The 18317-nt window shown below is 48.8% G+C and overlaps 1 protein-coding gene across 13 annotated transcripts in view; it reads left to right on the forward strand.

Annotated features, from left to right (window-relative positions):
* Nucleotides 1-18317, forward strand: part of LOC144763708 (uncharacterized) — a 2434724-nt gene that overhangs the window by 643432 nt on the left and 1772975 nt on the right. For all 13 annotated transcript variants that reach the window (XM_078649561.1, XM_078649562.1, XM_078649564.1 and 10 more), the window contains one exon: nucleotides 11843-11917. In XM_078649561.1, the coding sequence (XP_078505687.1) occupies nucleotides 11843-11917 (75 nt within the window). The remainder of the gene's footprint in view (nucleotides 1-11842; nucleotides 11918-18317) is intronic.

Consider the following 18317-nt stretch of genomic DNA (forward strand, 5'->3'; position numbering starts at 1 on the left):
CGCCCCACTGGTTTAGATCCAGCAGTTGAAAATAAATCAATATTTTATTGTTTTATTTTTCCGCTGCTTGCTGAGCCAACATGTGTGGGCATGGTCGGGCCATAGTAGAGGGGCGGAGTGATGTGCATTGCTAACTGTGCGTGTCTGTTTGGCCGGCTTAAGACGGCCAGCCAAACAGACATGCACAGTTAGGTTTCTCCAACCCAGCTGTATTACACAACAGTGTTGGAGAAACGGTTGAGCGACCGTTTAACAAGCCCGCTCAGGCAAATCCCCACGTTGCTTTCATGCTACATGGGAGACGCGTGGGGATTGCACAGGGAGTCTCTGATGCTGTCGCAAGGGATGCTGGTACCAGGAAGCATGGGAGAACCGAGGTGCGAGGCGGCAGAAGCAGCATCAGGTAAGTTTTGTTTCTTTATGTTTAAACCTGCGATTCCCCGCCCCCCACAATACTCCCTCCTCCTTCCATGCACCCTCTCCACCCGCCTCACCACTTTTTACATTCATCGGCTGCCACTGATCACAGTAACCACCTATTCCTCGCCAAGAATCCGTCACAATGATTGAGTGGATGAATGAATAATTGTGATACTTATAAAGTGCAGATTATCAAGCAAACGTGCCTCCTTTCACATTTTGCTTTATGCACAATCTTGCTCTGTGTCAATTCACTGAGGTTAAAGTGCCTAAAGGCTGTGTATTTAGTAGTTGTAATGTAATTGTAATTTGTTTATTCGTTTATTTAAAGTACTTACAACTACTACTGCATCTTTCTTTGAAACCCAACTAAATTAGACCCCAAACTGAGCAGACTTTTCATCTCTTTGATAAAATGGTGAACCCTTTGTCAGGATCATTTCAATCCAGCAGTCTACTCAGTGTTCCAAAACTGATACTTCAACATTTCTTTACCTTTAAAGCAGTCACCGTCAGATTCTTTCTCACAAACTGCAATTAAAACCTTCCTTAAAGCAGTGCAATGCGGCTTCCACTAAAACCCGTGGATAATGCATCCTTGTTCATCATCATGAAGTTGCAAAGATAACACTGTACTATCTGGGGATGCATCATGGAAATAGCCCCCGGGGCCCAACAGGAGTGTGCACCCACTTTGTGCACCCCTGGGGCACTCTGGTATTACAGAGACACTTTTCTGGCCCCCTTTTGTAACACTAATAGTGTTGACGCACATATAACCGCAGCATGGTCACCAGAGGGTAATTTAATTAGGGCAAGTGCCCATGCAAATGAGGGAATCCAATCGCCTCTGCGCCAATGCTGTAGTATAGACATGGGCGCAGAGACAAACATGCCCTCAGGAGGAGCACTGACAGTGCGCCATAAAAAGTTGGCACCCTCCCAGTGTGCCTCCTATGGCAGCTTCGTGAGATGTGAAATGGGGACCCTAGACATCCACCTGCTGATGGGTGCAGTCACTCACTGCACCTGTCAGCAAGGGGATTTCTAACCCCTCTTCAAAGTGTGGGCAGGTTTCCATCCTCACAGAGAAGCAGAGTGGCTTTGAAGCAGCCACTCCATATTTCACTTCAATGCGCTGCCCCAGGTAGCACAAGCTCACAGCTGCCCTGAGGGCAGAGAATTATTCATACTGGGTACACCCATGCGCCTTGCAGTAAACAGGGAAAGTGCTCCCTATTTGTAATACTGCCCTGGACTTATAATAGCACTCTGTTTTAAAGAAAATTTGAAGCTCACAGGAGTTGAGTACCGCAAATTGCATTACATTTCTATGTGAATGTACAAAACCCATTTATTACTGGGATGGTCCTCATTAAGAAAGAATGCCTGGCACACTTGCATCAATAGCTGATGGGTTAGAGGGTCTGCATCTGTACCACTCTTCCAACAAATGGACATGGATCTGCCTCTCTTCCCTGGTGAACAAGCCTATCTGGCGTTCATTCTTATAGGTCGGCCCTATGCATAAAGTGAACCCTTCGGCACAATACTACTTATATGAACTATGTGAATATAAGACAAAGCTAACTATTTCCTAGACCAAATGATTCTTGCAACATGTGCCTCCCATACATGGAATGACTCATACAAAAGTGAGCTAATGCCGTAATCAGTTATTCTGGATACCGCCTAGGTAGATGGTGGGAGTCTGAAAGTTTTACGAGTCTGAAAGTTTTACTCAGTGTAGATGTATATTCATGCTTCAAATCTATTGTAAATATCCTGTGTTTCTGGGACAATACAGGTGTTTATCTCATGTCATGCACATCACTGTCCCATTTACAGTGAGTCTGCATTGATAATGTGTATAGATTGCCTTTAATACTGGGTGTTCAGTTCAGACGTCACCCCACATTTTTCAAAGCAGCCCACTGACCAAATGAACCTCGGTACAACAAAAATACTCAGGCTCACTTGCACCTTTGGCATTCCTATCAACCTGATGTTATTTGTACATGTACAGAAGGAACTGCATTAAAATGTAAAGATTAGAACATGGCGGACGCCTGCTAGAGTGCTCTGGCCTACCATGTACACAATCCATAAAAATCTTGCCTGATTTCCCCACAATTGGTGCCCAGACTAACCCTCTACGAATTTGGAGGCTCGGGGTGCGATATACACCGAAGATGCTGCCGCGGCTCCCGGATGGTGCGCTCTGCCGGTGGGTGCCGCGCTTGGATGGTCCTGCCCGGAGGATGCGACGCTTCCCATCGGTGGGGTCGGGCCGAGGGATGCGGTACCTGCCGCTGCTTTGGTGCCCTGAGGCCAGACTCGGTGGGCTAGGCCTTGCTGCAGTGGCCCGGTCGACGATCCTCGGTGAAAGGAGAGATACTGCTCCTCGGAGAGGGGCTGCGGCCCTGAGGGCGGTAGCTGAGGAGCCCCTGGACTCTCAGGTCGTCCGGTCTGCGGGGCACACCGAAGTGGCGCTGGACCTACTGCAGATCACTGCGACCCTGAATGTGCGGTAAGTCGCCGTAGCACTGAAAGGGGGCGTTACAGCTGCTGCAGGGGTAGCGGACGGGCCCGTAAGAACTTGCGGCTCTACACACGGCCAGCCCCACTTATGCAAACATCGGACCTGGGGCCCTGCGGGTCGCCCGGGCCAGCTGGCCGGAGGCGTGCCTATCCTGCAGAGAGTGCCGGTGTGGTGGTGGCACCTAGCCGCGCCGCACACGCTGATGCTCTGTGGTATGGGCGCTGCCATTGGGGAATAGATATTCCACCAGAGGACAGCCTGTGCTTGCCTTAGGCCTATATATAGCCCTGGGCCTGCCACGGCGATGTGTGGCAACACTGGCGCAACAGGTGGAGCAGAGGGGGAGACCCAATACCGGACAATGCGGCCCTCCTGGTGGCGATCACACAGTCCCAAGACGTGTTAGATGGCAAAATTGGTGTAGTTCGCACAGAGGTCTCCTTTCTTCGTTAAGGCTCTCCATAAGGCGGTGGACCGGATTACTGAAGCGGAGACCCGCATATTGGTTGTGGAAGACACAGCCACAACCTTACAAAAAAATGTAATCCGCCTAACTGTCACTAGGCAAGAACTCAACTACAAGAGTCGAAGACGTAGAGGGCTGCGCGACACAAGGCAACTTACAGTTCGTGGGCTTCCCCGAGGACTGTGAGGGGACCTCTGTAACACAATTCATAATGCAGTAGCTGCGCTCATCAATGCTGGAGGGATCCCCCCCTTTCTCTGGCTCTCATCTCTGCTGCACCCTGCACTTTTCTCACTTCTAGAAGAACATACTTAGAATGTGCCTTGATTGTTCTGGTTACAAGCTACATGTGGGGAAACACAGGACACAGTCGGCCTCCACAAGTCCCACTCACGGACCCTACAGACTGATGGTTGGGGAGATGTGGTTTTTAGGGCTCCATTGGCGTGGGGCCTCCAATACCCCCCATTGGGGTCTCGGAAGAGCCCCCGCTGTGACAGATACTTCAAGTTCCTAGAATAGGGGGTTCGGAATGTTCATGTTACATGGGTTATATTTGTTAATGGCTGAGCATGGGCACGGACGTCTTCCTGCTTCCATACACCACACTCGTAGGGCCCGATTCACAGAAATAACTAAAGACAAAATTCTAAACTTACCACCATTTTGGTATTCACAGAAGGCACTTACTCATTTTGGTATTCTGTGAATACCGAAAGTCTTAAAGTTAGGATTTTCCTCAGTTTAGGAGTGATAAAGTTAGGACTCCTAACTTTAGGACTCCTAAATGACTTCTGTGAATACCAAAATGAGTAAGTGCCTTCTGTGAATACCAAAATGAGTAAGTGCCTTCTGTGAATATCAAAATGGTCGTAAGTTTAGGATTTTGTCTTCGGCCTGGTCACCCCCACGCTCCTGTGCCTGCTGCCTGCTGCCGCTGACGCAGCCCCAGCCTCCCGAGGGCCGCCGAGCCCACACCAGCTTTTCCCGCCGCCCCAGCCTCCCGAGGGCCGCCAAGCCGGCTCCAGCTTTTCCCGCCGCCCCAGCCCGTGGCCCCGCCCCCCCGACAGCCGATTGGCTCGCGCTCCCGCCTCCCCGCAGACCCTCCTGACCGGCTCCCTTCTTATGACGTCCCCAGCGCAGCGGGAGCACCGATTGAGCGCCGAAGGTGCGCCAAAGGTAAGCCCGTCTACGCCCGTCTGCGCCTGGACCGCGCCCAGCGCCAGGACCCCTGGCCCCCGCAGACCCCAGCCCTCCCGCCGGACGTACGACGCCGCCACCCTCAACGCACTCAACGCCGGCCGAACCCCTGGTTGCTACCGAGCCACCCCGAGACGCACCCACGGACCCTTCATCTGCCAGTCCTGCAAGTTCTCCTGCACCCGGACCTGCACTGCACCAGCGTCCACCAAGCAGAACACCAGCAGCAACCACCTGAAGTGCATCCTGCTCAACACCCGCTCCGTCCACAGACACGCCGTCGAGCTCTGGAACCTGCTCGACACAACTTCACCAGACGTCGCCTTCCTCACGGAAACCTGGATGAACGCCTCCTCAGCGCCCGACATCGTCATCGCCATCCCGGACGGCTACAAGATCATCCGGAGAGACCGCGTCAACCAGACAGGAGGAGGCATCGCCATCATTCACAGGAACACCATCCGCATCACGACCAACACCGACGACACCATCGCACCCGCCGAACACCTGCACTTCCAGATCCACGTCAACCCCAAGACCACCCTCAGAGGCACCCTCATCTACAGACCCCCGGGACCACGCACACAATTCAGCGAGGACATCGCCGACTTCATCAGCCCGCTCGCCCTCCCCTCAGCCGACTACATCCTCCTCGGGGACCTCAACTTCAACCTGGAGAACAACGACGACCGCAACACCACCACCCTGCTGGAAAACCTCGCAAACCTGGGACTCAAGCAGCTGGTGACCACCCCCACCCACCTCGCCGGACACACACTCGACGCCGTCTTCTCATCCAGCATAGACATCGCCTTCAGCCACGCCACAGGACTCCACTGGACGGACCACAGCTGCGTCCACTTCACCTTCAGAAGAACGACGACCCACCACCACCAGCAACAGGGTGCCCGAAGAAGCTGGAACAAGATCACAGCCGACCAGCTCGCCGCTTCCTTGAGTCAGCACCCTCCCGCCAGCTCAGCGAACCCCAGCCAGGCCGCCGACAACCTCACGAAGTGGATCAGCAACTGCGCGGACGAACTCGCCCCTCTGAGGACCCCGCCCAGCAGACCCGGCAGCAAGAAAGCCCCATGGTTCACCGACGAACTCAAGAGCTCCAAGAAGAACTGCCGAGCCCTCGAGAAAGTCTGGAGAAGGGAACAAACACCGGACAACATGACCACCCTCAAGCTTGCCACCCGGAAGCACCACCAACTGATCCGCGCCACCAAGAAAACTGCATTCAAGGACCGACTGGACAACAACTCACACAACTGCAAGGAACTCTTCAACATCGTGAAAGAGCTCTCCAACCCCAACGCCGGAAACAACGACATCACCCCATCGCAAGACCTCTGCAATTCCCTCGCCTCCTACTTCCACAACAAGATCGCGGACATACACAACAGCTTCAGCATTCAACCATCGCACACAACGACCGCTGCAACGCCGCCCACCACCACCCTCCGCGCCTGGACTCCGATCAGCACCGATGACACCGTCCGCATGATGAACTCCATCCACTCCGGATCTCCGACCGACCCCTGCCCTCACCACGTCTTCAACAAGGCCGACGCTGTCATCGCACCCCACCTGCGGGACATCATCAACACCTCCTTCGACACCGCCACCTTCCCAGAGAGCTGGAAGCACGCCGAACTCAGCGCTCTACTAAAGAAACCAACAGCGGACCCCACCGAACTCAAGAACTACCGCCCCATCTCGCTCCTCCCGTTTCCAGCCAAAGTCATCGAGAAGACCGTCAACAAACAGCTGGCCGCCTTCCTCGAGACCAATGGATCCCTCGACCCCTCACAGTCTGGCTTCCGAGCCAACCACAGCACCGAGACCGCCCTCATCGCTGCCACCGACGACATCCGAGCCCTGATGGACAACGGAGAAACAGCGGCCCTCATCCTCCTAGACCTCTCCGCGGCATTCGACACTGTTTGCCACCGCACCCTAGTGCAGCGCCTCAGCAACGTCGGAATTCAGGAGAAGGCACTGGAATGGATCGTCTCCTTCCTCGACAGAAGAACACAGAGAGTCCGTCTACCACCGTACAAGTCAGAGGCCACCGAAGTCATCTGCGGCGTCCCTCAAGGATCCTCGCTGAGCCCCACCCTCTTCAACGTCTACATGAGCCCCCTCGCGCCCATCGCACGCCAACACAACCTGAACATCATCTCCTACGCCGATGACACCCAGCTGATCCTCTCCCTGACCAACGACCCCGCCGCTTCCAGAGCCAACCTTCACGAAGGGATGAAAGATGTAGCCGAGTGGATGACGACCAGCCGCCTGAAACTGAACTCAGAAAAGACGGAAGTCCTCATCCCCGGCTCCTCGCCCTCCGCCTGGGACGACTCCTGGTGGCCCCCCGCCCTGGGCACCGCACCCAAACCGACAGACCACGCACGCAACCTGGGCTTCATCCTGGACTCCTCCCTCTCCATGACCAGACAAGTCAACGCCGTCTCCTCGTCATGCTTCAACATCCTGCGCATGCTACGGAAGATCTTCCGGTGGATCCCCACCGAGACCAGGAAGACGGTCACCCAGGCCCTTGTCACCAGCCGACTGGACTACGGCAACGCCCTCTACGCCGGAACCACCGCCAAGCTCCAGAAGAGACTCCAGCGGATCCAGAACGCCTCAGCCAGACTCATCCTCGACATCCCCCGACGCAGCCACATCTCCGGACATCTGAGAGACCTGCACTGGCTCCCCGTCAACAAGAGAATCACCTTCCGTCTCCTCACCCACGCACACAAAGCCCTACACGATCTAGGCCCGAGCTACCTCAACAACCGCATCAACTTCTACGCTCCCAAACGCCACCTCCGATCAGCCAGTCACGCCCTCGCCGCCGTCCCCCGCATCCGAAGAACGACAACAGGAGGAAGGTCCTTCTCCCACCTGGCCGCCAAGACCTGGAACTCCCTCCCGACCTGCGCCTGACCCAAGACCACCTCTCCTTCAGGAAGAAGCTCAAGACCTGGCTGTTCGAGCAGTAGCAGCACCCCCCCCCCCCCTAGCGCCTTGAGACCCTCCGGGTAAGTAGTGCGCTCTATAAATGTCCTTGATTGATTGATTGATTGATTGATTAAGTTAGTTCTGTCAATCGGGCCCATGGGCACTACCATCCTCCAAGATTTATTAATGGCAGATACATGGATGGCTCCTCCGGTGAGATACAAGTGATGACCTGGAATGTACGAGGGATGCTGGATAGAATCAAGGGGGGCGCAGTGTTGAAATAGTCCAAGAGACTGGGGGTTGATATACTGCTGATGCAAGAGACCCACATGATGGGCATCAGGGCCCCTTGCCTAGCACTGTACGGATTTGATCAAATATATAATTCTGGATTCACTCGTGCATCACGGGGTATGGCCATACTTATTCACAGCAAGATTCCCTTCAGGTGTGCCCAGACATGGCTGGACTCTGGCGGGAGATACACGTTAATTACAGGTAAATTGTATGGGGAGTTCCTGGTTTTAGGCAGTTTTTATGCCCCCCCACCTCAGACATACATTCTGAGAGAAAGTCATAAGCTTATGGGGAACCTTGCCTGACTGATTCTCCATGATGGAGGGAGACTGGAATGACACTATGCATCATATCGCCTGGTGGCTCCCCAGTGACCGTGATTAGGCTATGAGTGAATCCAAGTTATGTCTCCTAGCATCCTCCTTGTGGTGATCTAATGTATGGAGGGCATATCATCCTACTGCCACCGAATACACCTTCCTTTCGCCTAAACATGGGTCCTTATCTCGGCTTGATTATATATTTCTTCCTTTACCGTATGTTCATAAGGTCGCGTCTACCTCTATACTCCTGCGGGGACTATCTGAACATTCACCGGTGACCCTTAAACTCCACATACAACCTCAGCGATCCCAACCTCATTAGCAGATGTCGTCCTGGCATTTAAGAGACCCTAAATACACGACAACCTTCCACCAGGCTGTCTCAAATTATTTCTCCTTAAACACAGGGTCTACAGCCTCAGCTATAGTGCTATGGGAGGCTCTTAAGCCCACTATACGGGAGTTGATATCAGTTACCGTACAGGGATAAGGCGGCAGCGCCTTACACAGATTGTGGATTTAGAGACTCTGCAGTAGGCGCTCAAGGAGGAGATGCGGACTAGGGGCGGAGCACAGACCCATCGATGGCTCCTCTTTTCACAACAACAGATCCATCAGTTACTCACAAACGAAGCCTAACTGGCGTGGCAGGCGACGCAATACCGAATATATCAGTGGGGTGACAAGTCGAGCAAGACTCTTTATCGACTATGTCAAGCAACACAAGCTCAGACCCCCACACCAATACTCCGGGGCATAGATGGCACCCTCTACATGAGTCCCCACACAGTGCCCACACATTTGCAACATACTACACCGACCTCTACCAAAACAGAGAATGTCTATCTCTAGATTCAATACGAGAATTCATACACAGCATGCCCCCGAAGCAACTCTTGGATGGGGACGTGACCAGATGGACGCCCCCATCATGCTGGAAGAGCTCACCACCGCCCTTCACGCCATTCACCCGGGCCGGGCCCCGGATCTAATGGGTTTCCTAGCGAGTTCATTCGAGGATATAGCTGTCAGACGGGACCTCATCTCTTGGGGGCACTGCAAGAGTCTCTTGAGCTGGAGATTATCCCCCCTGATTGGCAGCATGCCGAAATTGTAGTCTTTCTTAAGCCAGGGAGCCCCCAAGATGTTCCAGCTACTTATTGTCCCATTTCGTTTCTGAACCTTGAGGCAAATCTTCTGGGTGAGATCCTGGCCAACCGTCTCCTACCGAACATTACAGAACTGGTCCACCCCGACTAGTCTGGCTTCATGCCACAATGATCTACGCGCCATAATATCAGGCGAGTACACAATGCCCTGGCTATGGTACTGAGGTTGGGACGTCCAGCGGCGGTTCTGCACACAGGTATAGACAAAACCTTTGATTCGCTGGACTGGGAGTACTTATTCCTTCTCTTACAGGCCTTAAACCTCGGCCCACGATTACGGGTACGCTGCAAGGGTGCCCTTTGTCCCCGCTCCTGTTCACGCTCACTATGGAACTACTGGCGAACTGGGTGCGATGGGATCCCTTGGTCTGAGGATTTCAGTGGTCCAGAGAAGTTTAAAATAGGATCGCACTATATGCGGACGATGTCCTGCTCTTCCTTATCGACCCAGGGTTTACGGGTCCACGGATACTGCAGATCCTGACGGTATTTGGGAAAACATCGGTCCTTTGAACTAACTCGTCCAAGTCCATACTCTTCCCGAACTGCAGAGACGAAGGGCGGGCTGCGTGGGCGACACACTTGACACACGCATCTGACGGTTTTACGTATTCGGGGGGTTTCATATTAATGGATCAGGTGAAGTCCTGGGCACACAACATAAATCCCCTCATACTCAAGATTAGAAATGAGCTGCAGACCTGGTCCCCTCTCCCTTTGTCCCTTTATGGCAGATCTCTGATCTTCAAGATGGTCTCATTACTGCGAATCCTATAAAGGCTCCAAATTTACCCATATGGCGTTCCCCAATCGTGGTTTACACAAATCAACACGCTCCTTAATACTTTCTTATGGGGCGGTAGGGCTACACGTGTCTCACTATGGACATGTACTCAATCCACCTACTGTGGTGGGATATTTTCACTTATTATGCAGCCTCCCACCTCCTCAACATAAATTAATGGTGGTAAAATCCCCAGACGGACCCTGCTTATGCAATAGAAAGAATTATGATGGGGGACCAAACATTACTCGACTCGTATAGCCGCGCCCGCTTGGGCCATTTGCCCCCAGTCACTAGAGTTGTAATTTAGCTGTGTAGACGTGTGGTACGGCAGATGGGATGGGGAGGGCGATTAATACAGACACCTCCACTATGGAAGGGATCCTGTCTTCGTCAGGCGGAGTCACTGTCAGGGTTTCCGTACATGGGATCTCTATGGCATATCCACACTGAGGGGCAACATGAAGAGAATAGTTCCATCTCCACTCTAACCAATTGTACAAATACCTTCAACTGCGACACGTCTTATCTCCACACATCGCAACACTGATAGAGCTCCCTGAATTCCACTCGCTAGAAGGGCAACTGTTAATGGGAGATATCGCTACCCATAAGATTAGACAAATATACCAAACTATTGTTACACACAACAGGACAACACTAGACGCACTCTGACAGGGTTGAGAGTGCGACATACCTGATCTCTTGGACGATGATGAGATGGAGGCGCTGGCGAGTCCCCGTGGCACTGCCATAGCGTCCCGTTACCATCTGCTTCAGTTCAAATTTCTGCACAGAGCCTGTGGCGCATGGGTGTTAGACCTTTGCCGATGTACCTGAGGTGCAAGCGGGAGGCGGGTACCTTTCTGCACACAGTATGGAGCTGCAGTACCCTCCAACCATACTGGTATAAAATATTGACTTGTCTGGGCAACATACTCGCATGGAATTTTCTGTCCAATCCCAAAGTCATTCTACTGCATAGCACAGATGGAATAGGTGGCAATAAGTACAAACACCACCAAAAGGGATATCGCCCAACACTGGAAGAGTAGCACCCCGCCGCCCTTGGGGAAATGGAAAAAAACTCTGATTGGTGCATGGGAATGGAAATGGCAGTGTTTCAGGCACAGGGTTGCCCACAGAAACGCCGAAGTATATGGCAACGATGGGCAGAGTACAATAGTATTGACTTACCGGCAGTGGAATCCCCATACGCCCTCATATGGCGGGAAAGTAATTTAATGGTGTAGCCTCCGTGCATTGGACACAGCCATCCAGAAGACGTAATGTATTAACGATCAAGAGATGTGGTGGGGGGGAGCCGTTTCAGTGCTCAGATTAGCCAACGTTATTGTATTTTTCCTTTTCTATTTTCTCTATATTATTTCACTGGTGCAATATGACAAGGATATAATGTAACTTACTGATGTGTCAGCCTAGGGCCTCGCCCTCTTGTCTACCACTACAAAACTGAATAAAATATGTTTTAAAAAAACGAAAAGATTACAGGGTGAATTTGAAATGCATTTCTTATGTACCTTTTTGACTTTTAGAATCAAAGAAATATTAACACGTGCAATCTTAAGTAATGTAATGCATCTTATCTAAGTATAGAACGTACAGGCAGTAACAGTTGGCTAAATTTTAACTTAATCGTAGAACATCACGAACATGTACACGCAGCTCCTGAATCAAAGTCAGAAGAAACGTCCAACCTTGAAAAAAATGCTACAAGTAAGTCAAATTATGCATATGTTAAATTATTCAAGTATGTTGCGTTTATTTAAAAATACATGTTCTTTTTGATTCACCTGACATTTAAAAAATCATTGCGTTCAAATAAAAATGTGTAGGGTCTCTGTTGTGAGGGCAGATGGCTTTCATCATAATTGTAGAGGGAATGCCTGAAGTGAATGGAAAAAATATAAACATGGATAAATATGAGAAACCAATATAGCCTAACTTGGCCTGGTTTGTGTCACAATTTTATTTTGTTAATCTTAATGTATTCCAGTGTTTTTCTCCTGTGGTGTCATTTCTATAATCGCATCCTGGTCAAATGTCCCACTGCAGCAATTGATGTGATGTTATCAGAGCCCAGTCTCACTTCCTATGCGGTCAATGGTGCTGGGGCATTAGAGGGTGTATTTTATTCCTCATGCCACCCTTGAAATTTTGGGAAATATACTACCATGCACTGTGGTGGGGTGGGAACAGTTGCAGTACGGGTAACCGTAGGCAGCATGAGACACAATCCAATATCCCAGGAAGTGACGTCACAAAAGCGCAATTGAATTACATTTTCACCTGAAGTGCAGGCCCCAGTCCTACTCCATCTAACACAGCAGCTGCATTCCCAAAATGCCCCCCGCATGTTGCTACTACATTTTATTGGATCTATCCTCGACCTGATCATCTCCAAAGAGAACTCTATCCAACTCGAGTCCATCCAACCCTGTGACTGGTCAGATCATCATATTGTCACATTCTTCATCAATGAAAAAGTTAAAGTTAACCCGGCTCAACCCGCCAAGCCCAAAGTCTGGAAAAGAGACATGAAAAAACTCAACCCAGGCTCTTTGCCCCCTAACAGTCGCAATCTCCTACTCCCACCGACAGGCGCTACGGACGTTCAAACCCTGACTGACCACTATCTCAACGCTATGACCTCAATAATTAATGAGGCTGCACCTATGCAGCTAAAAAGAGTCTCTACTAAAATCTCCAATCCATGGTACGACGGGAGTCTCAATGAGGATAGACGAGACATGCGAATGGCAGAACGCACCTGGAGATCAGCTCCCTCTGCACTGCACCTAAAAGCTCTGAAGGAAAAGAGAAACGCCTACTTCAGGAAAATAAAACGCTCAAAATCAGATTTCTTCGGCCTCCAGCTCGACCAAGCAAAAAAACGCCCGAGAAAACTTTTTGAGCTAATCAGATCACAATCCAAGGATCAACCCCAACCACTCAACACTGGGCGTGAAGCACCCTCCTGTGAAGACTTCGCTGCTTTCTTTATCCAAAAAACTGACAACATAAAGAGCGATCTCCTCATTGACGCAAGCCTCTACTCCAAACCCCAGTGCTTAGCACCCATTGAACCAAAAAACAATGCTACATGGTCAACCTTTGGCACATACACGGAAGAAGAACTTGGCAAACTGCTCAGCACCCTGGAACCATCCAATCACCTCACGGACCCCCTTCCTGCTACCGCAGTAAAAGACTTTACCCCTTTGCTTCTCCCTCTCTGGACTAAAATTATCAACAGCTCTCTCCAACAAGGAAGCATACCTGACTCTCTCAAAGTTGGACAAGTCACACCTCTTCTAAAGAAACCTACAGCCGACCCCTCTGATCTCATCAATTACCGTCCCATTACCAATATTCCCACTCTCGCCAAACTGCTGGAAAAATGCGCACAACTACAATTGACTAAACACATTGAACAATTTGATCTCCTCAATCCTCACCAGTCAGGCTTCCGAGCAGGACACAGTACAGAAACTGCTATGACTCACATAATTGACGACGCACTTCAAATGCTAGACCAAAACGACACCTGCCTCCTCATCCTTCTTGATCTCTCTTCAGCATTCGACACCGTTAAACATGAGAATTTACTAGAACTACTAAACACAAGAATGGGTTTATCTGGAACTGTTCTCAAGTGGTTCACTTCCTTTCTTCACAACAGGTCTCAGAAATTCAAGAGCAACAACCTGATGTCCTCGCCAATACCTGTGACGCTAGGCGTCCCCCAAGGATCCTCTCTATCCCCAACTCTGTTCAACCTAGTTATGGAACCTCTGACCACCTTGCTACAAGCATCCAATGTACACTTTCACATGTACGCCGATGCCACCCAACTTTATCTCAAATTACAATCACCCAAAGACATCCTGCTCCTGAACTCAACGATCAGAGGCACCCAATCCTGGCTTGCCGATAATCATCTCAAACTCAATGCCCTGAAAACAGAGTTCCTTCTGATCTCACCTCCAGCGAAGATCTCCACCACTCAAATTTGGCTTAAACACCTAACCGCACTCAATGTCCATCCCACCATCGTGGACTCAGCAAAATCTTTAGGCATAACACTCGACACCAATCTCAACATGCAGCAACATATCAGCAAGGCAACAAAGGGAGCGAACTTCCAAATCAATTCGCTGAGGAAACTTAAACCCTTCCTCCCAGCCAAAGACTTCCAAACCGCAGTACAAGCACTAGTCCTCCCTCGAATAGAATACGGCAGCGTCGCCCTCTGCGGACTCCCCCTAACTACAACCGCACCCCTAAGAGCTTCTCTAAACGCTGCAGCGAGACTCATCACTGGGTCAAAAAAGCACTCCCATATTACCCCTGACTTGAAATCCCTGAACTGGCTACCTTTTGAAGCCAGAATACATCTGAAAATCGCCTGCATGACACACAAGGCGGTACACCTAAACTCACCCGGCTACCTCGCTCAGAAGCTGACAATCTCTGGCGGAGCTAGAAACACTAGAGGCACAAACAATCTTCTGCTGAAACCTCGAAGATTCCGGAAGGAAAAAACATATAAGCGCTCCTTCTCAGGAATGGCGCCTAGGATCTGGAACTCACTCCCTCCCTAAACCAGGCTTATCTCTTCCACTATACTCTTTAAAAATGAAGTAAAAGCTATCCTCATGGCTAAATACACTTGAACTATTATCTCGAACTCTGTTAATACTCTGTACCACATGTTTGACCCCTTTGCTTATTTGTATTAGCTGTCTTATTACTCACATGATTGGCTTTGCAGCCACCTATTTGTACTGTTTGTTCTATTGATTTATCTGTCTGACTATGCTCCCTCATGTACCCCTTCTATGTAAAGCGCTCTGATATCTGCAAGGATCTTGTCCGCGCTACATAAAACTTTCAAAATAAATAAATAAAATAAAAGTGGAGGAAGGCCGTACATAATGCTGATTTTAGGGAAGTAGCCCCAAAGTAACTTTGCCTCAAGGGGGCGTGCCTAGGTGCATGGGTGTTCTCATGCAGACAGAATTTTGAGCATTATTAGTTGAATTACCTACATTTTCCCTATATAAATATAGCATTCAAATGCAATTAAATATATTGTTTACAATGTAAAATGTTTATTGTAAAACTCGTGAGGCTTTCGAAAGGACTCCAGAAAACACATCCACCCAATGTCATAATCCTCAAAGTAAGTAAAAGAAGAATTTGTGTGATTATTCAAGTACACTATTTTAGCTGCCATAGTATATTTTTTCGAAATTTTGACACGATTCAACTGTGAGTTGGGTGGGCAGGTAAACAGCCTAGATTAACAAGCATTGGCATTGCCAATAGGTCAGGCTTTAAAAAAAATGGTATGGTAATGTGAAGCATTAAAAGTAAATGGCATTGGAATGAATATGTATTTGTGTAGAAGCAAAGGCCTGTAAAATAATATCGGTGTAGGTGAAAAGGTCAGTTGAAAGTTGCACTATCAAGTCAGATCTAAAAATCAATGTAGGTTAATGACTACCATAGGTCAGGCTTTAAAAAAAATGGTATGGTAATGTGAAGCATTAAAAGTAAATGGCGTTGGAATGAATATGTATTTGTGTAGAAGCAAAGGCCTCTAAAATAATATCGGTGTAGGTGAAAAGGTCGGTTGAAAGTTGCACTATCAAGTCCGATCTAAAAATCAATGTAGATTAATGACTACCCTCCTCCCATCTGTGCTGCTGCCAGAGAAAAACAACATAAAGTATCTAGTTTTCTAAGACACTTTAAAAGCATATAAGGTCACGTGTTTGACCCTGACAGTCCAACTCAGGCATCTAGATAAATAAACAAAATGATCACAGCTGTGTGGAGGGAAAGCACTTTTGTTTGGAACTTCTACCCAACCAAAACATATATACCTAGCTCCCAACATGTGGGCGGAACTACAGCCCCTCTCTAGTTATCCTCACATAAAAACCAGACCATAAAAAGGGACCAACTAACCTTCCATTAGGCAAGTGGTGGACTTTCAAATCTGGACTTCGAGTGATGTTTCTGGGAGGCCGAGGCAAAGCATGCTCTCTAGTAATGCATAGAACATAAACCATGTTATAAAATAGAAGGATCTGTAGCAGCGCCAATCACACTAGCACAGTTTCACACTGTAATAAGTACAGTCAGTACACATGTGACAAAAACTGGCATAGACAGTAAGATTAGAGAACATAAACCCACTGGAGCTGCCGCAACTAATCAACACGATGATATCGCCACGCTGGAACCTAATTAGATATTTTTCTGTACTTTTAATTTAGACATTCACTAAATGTTTGCTACACAGAGTTCCTGACGGAGCTTCTCTCATCTTAAGCACTGATTCAATTTTTTGCTTGTGCCGCCCAAGAAGCCTAGGGGCAGATTTACTAACATTTCACACAATGCAGCACATCACGGCAACGTCGGTGTGCATCAGAAATGCGCCACTTTGCTAAGATATGGCACTTTCTGCTGCCTCCTTGCGCTGGTGCACTGTGTGCTGCCTAGCACCAACGTATGCACCCTTTGATTATGGTGCAAAGGTACCTGCTTTGCAAGCAGGATTGTGTTTGTGCATGAAGGGACACATTCCTGCCAAAAACAATCCTTAAAGGCATTTTCCTTTTTCTATGTGTGGTGCATTCTTCACCACACATAGAAAAAGGAAGTTATTAAAGATACTTCCCCTAGTTTTTCCTGGGCCTGGAAGGCAAACAACTTTGATGCATTCCCAGGATTACAACACTGAACACCCTGCCTGCTGCAAGGTATCGTAAGGCAACAAAATACGCTGAATTGCTTTACCTTGGATTTACTAAACTACACAGGGCCACTAGGCTTTGTAGTGCAGTGATGAAGACATGTGCATCACCAAAGAAAAATGGGAAACGTATTTACGCCGTACAATCCCGGATACAATCTGGCATTTTGTTGCTCCCAAAATGGAGAAGTAATGCTTTACTGCTATATGTATAGTCTGTACTACACAGTACCACAGCAAAAATTCAATGGTCCTAGGGGTGGATCTGAACTGCTTCTTCGTAGGACACCATAGGGCACACTTTATTCATCAGTCATGGGATTGTGGGCCAGTAGAGGACTACTGAACTCAGATATTTGATACGTTATTAAAAATTATCTTACTGACGATCAGCCCTTCCCCACTAATAGCACTATTGGGTTATGTCAGAGAAATCCCAAAGTAGGTTAGGAAATTCACCTCCTTGACCTGCTTAATAGCTAACAAACAAGATGTGATCTGCTGGGTCAGATGTTCTAGACCAAGTCCTAAAACTGGATAGCTGATCTAGTGTACTGTAATAACAATGCAGTTTCCTATGTGACTACTCTCCTACCCTTTTCATGACCAGTAGACATTTAGGATCCTCTTAACCAGTGTCTGACAGAAGAGAATCAATATAATTTGGAGAACAGTTCTTATAAGTAAAGGAGCTACAATGCAATTATATCGATACATGTAGAGATGTGAAAGTATGTGATGATCACAGATGCAGGGCCTCTGAGACTGGATTGCAATAAATGATGACACTGATGTTGCCCGTTTGCTAATCCTTTTTGTGGAAATAGTCCTTGATTGAAGATGGGGTTTACTGTCGGAATGTTTCTAATGTTTTAATTTGTTATTAATGTTTGATAACTGCATACAAATTTAAACCAAAAGGCAACATATACATACAACAGTAGCAGCCTTCTCTTTTCTGCCCCCAGTTGTTTTCAAGTCATTTCAGATAGTTATCAGGCTGGATTCTGTGTCTGTGTGGAACTCCGTTTAAAGGTCATAGAATAGTTTATTTTCTCCTATGAAGTTGGAGATCTGAGTCAAAGTAGCACCATCAATCAGATCGGTTAGTAGCTGGCTAGAGTTCCCGGTTAAAGCTCTTTTTTTGATGAATAGATATAATACAACTTAATCTAAAGAAGGGAGGTGGCTGAAGTTTGTGCGTGGTTGAGGATGGTTTTTGCAGGGTTGGCAGCGCAGTAATAAATATCATGTCCTTGACGGTTAGTGCCAGCTGGCCTAGTTGTGCGGGTCAATTCCTTTAAGTTTATTCCTGTCCCATTTGAATTGTTAATCCTGGTCATCAAT

This window comes from Lissotriton helveticus, chromosome 6 (assembly GCF_964261635.1).
Source record: "Lissotriton helveticus chromosome 6, aLisHel1.1, whole genome shotgun sequence".
NCBI classification, from domain to species: domain Eukaryota; kingdom Metazoa; phylum Chordata; class Amphibia; order Caudata; family Salamandridae; genus Lissotriton; species Lissotriton helveticus.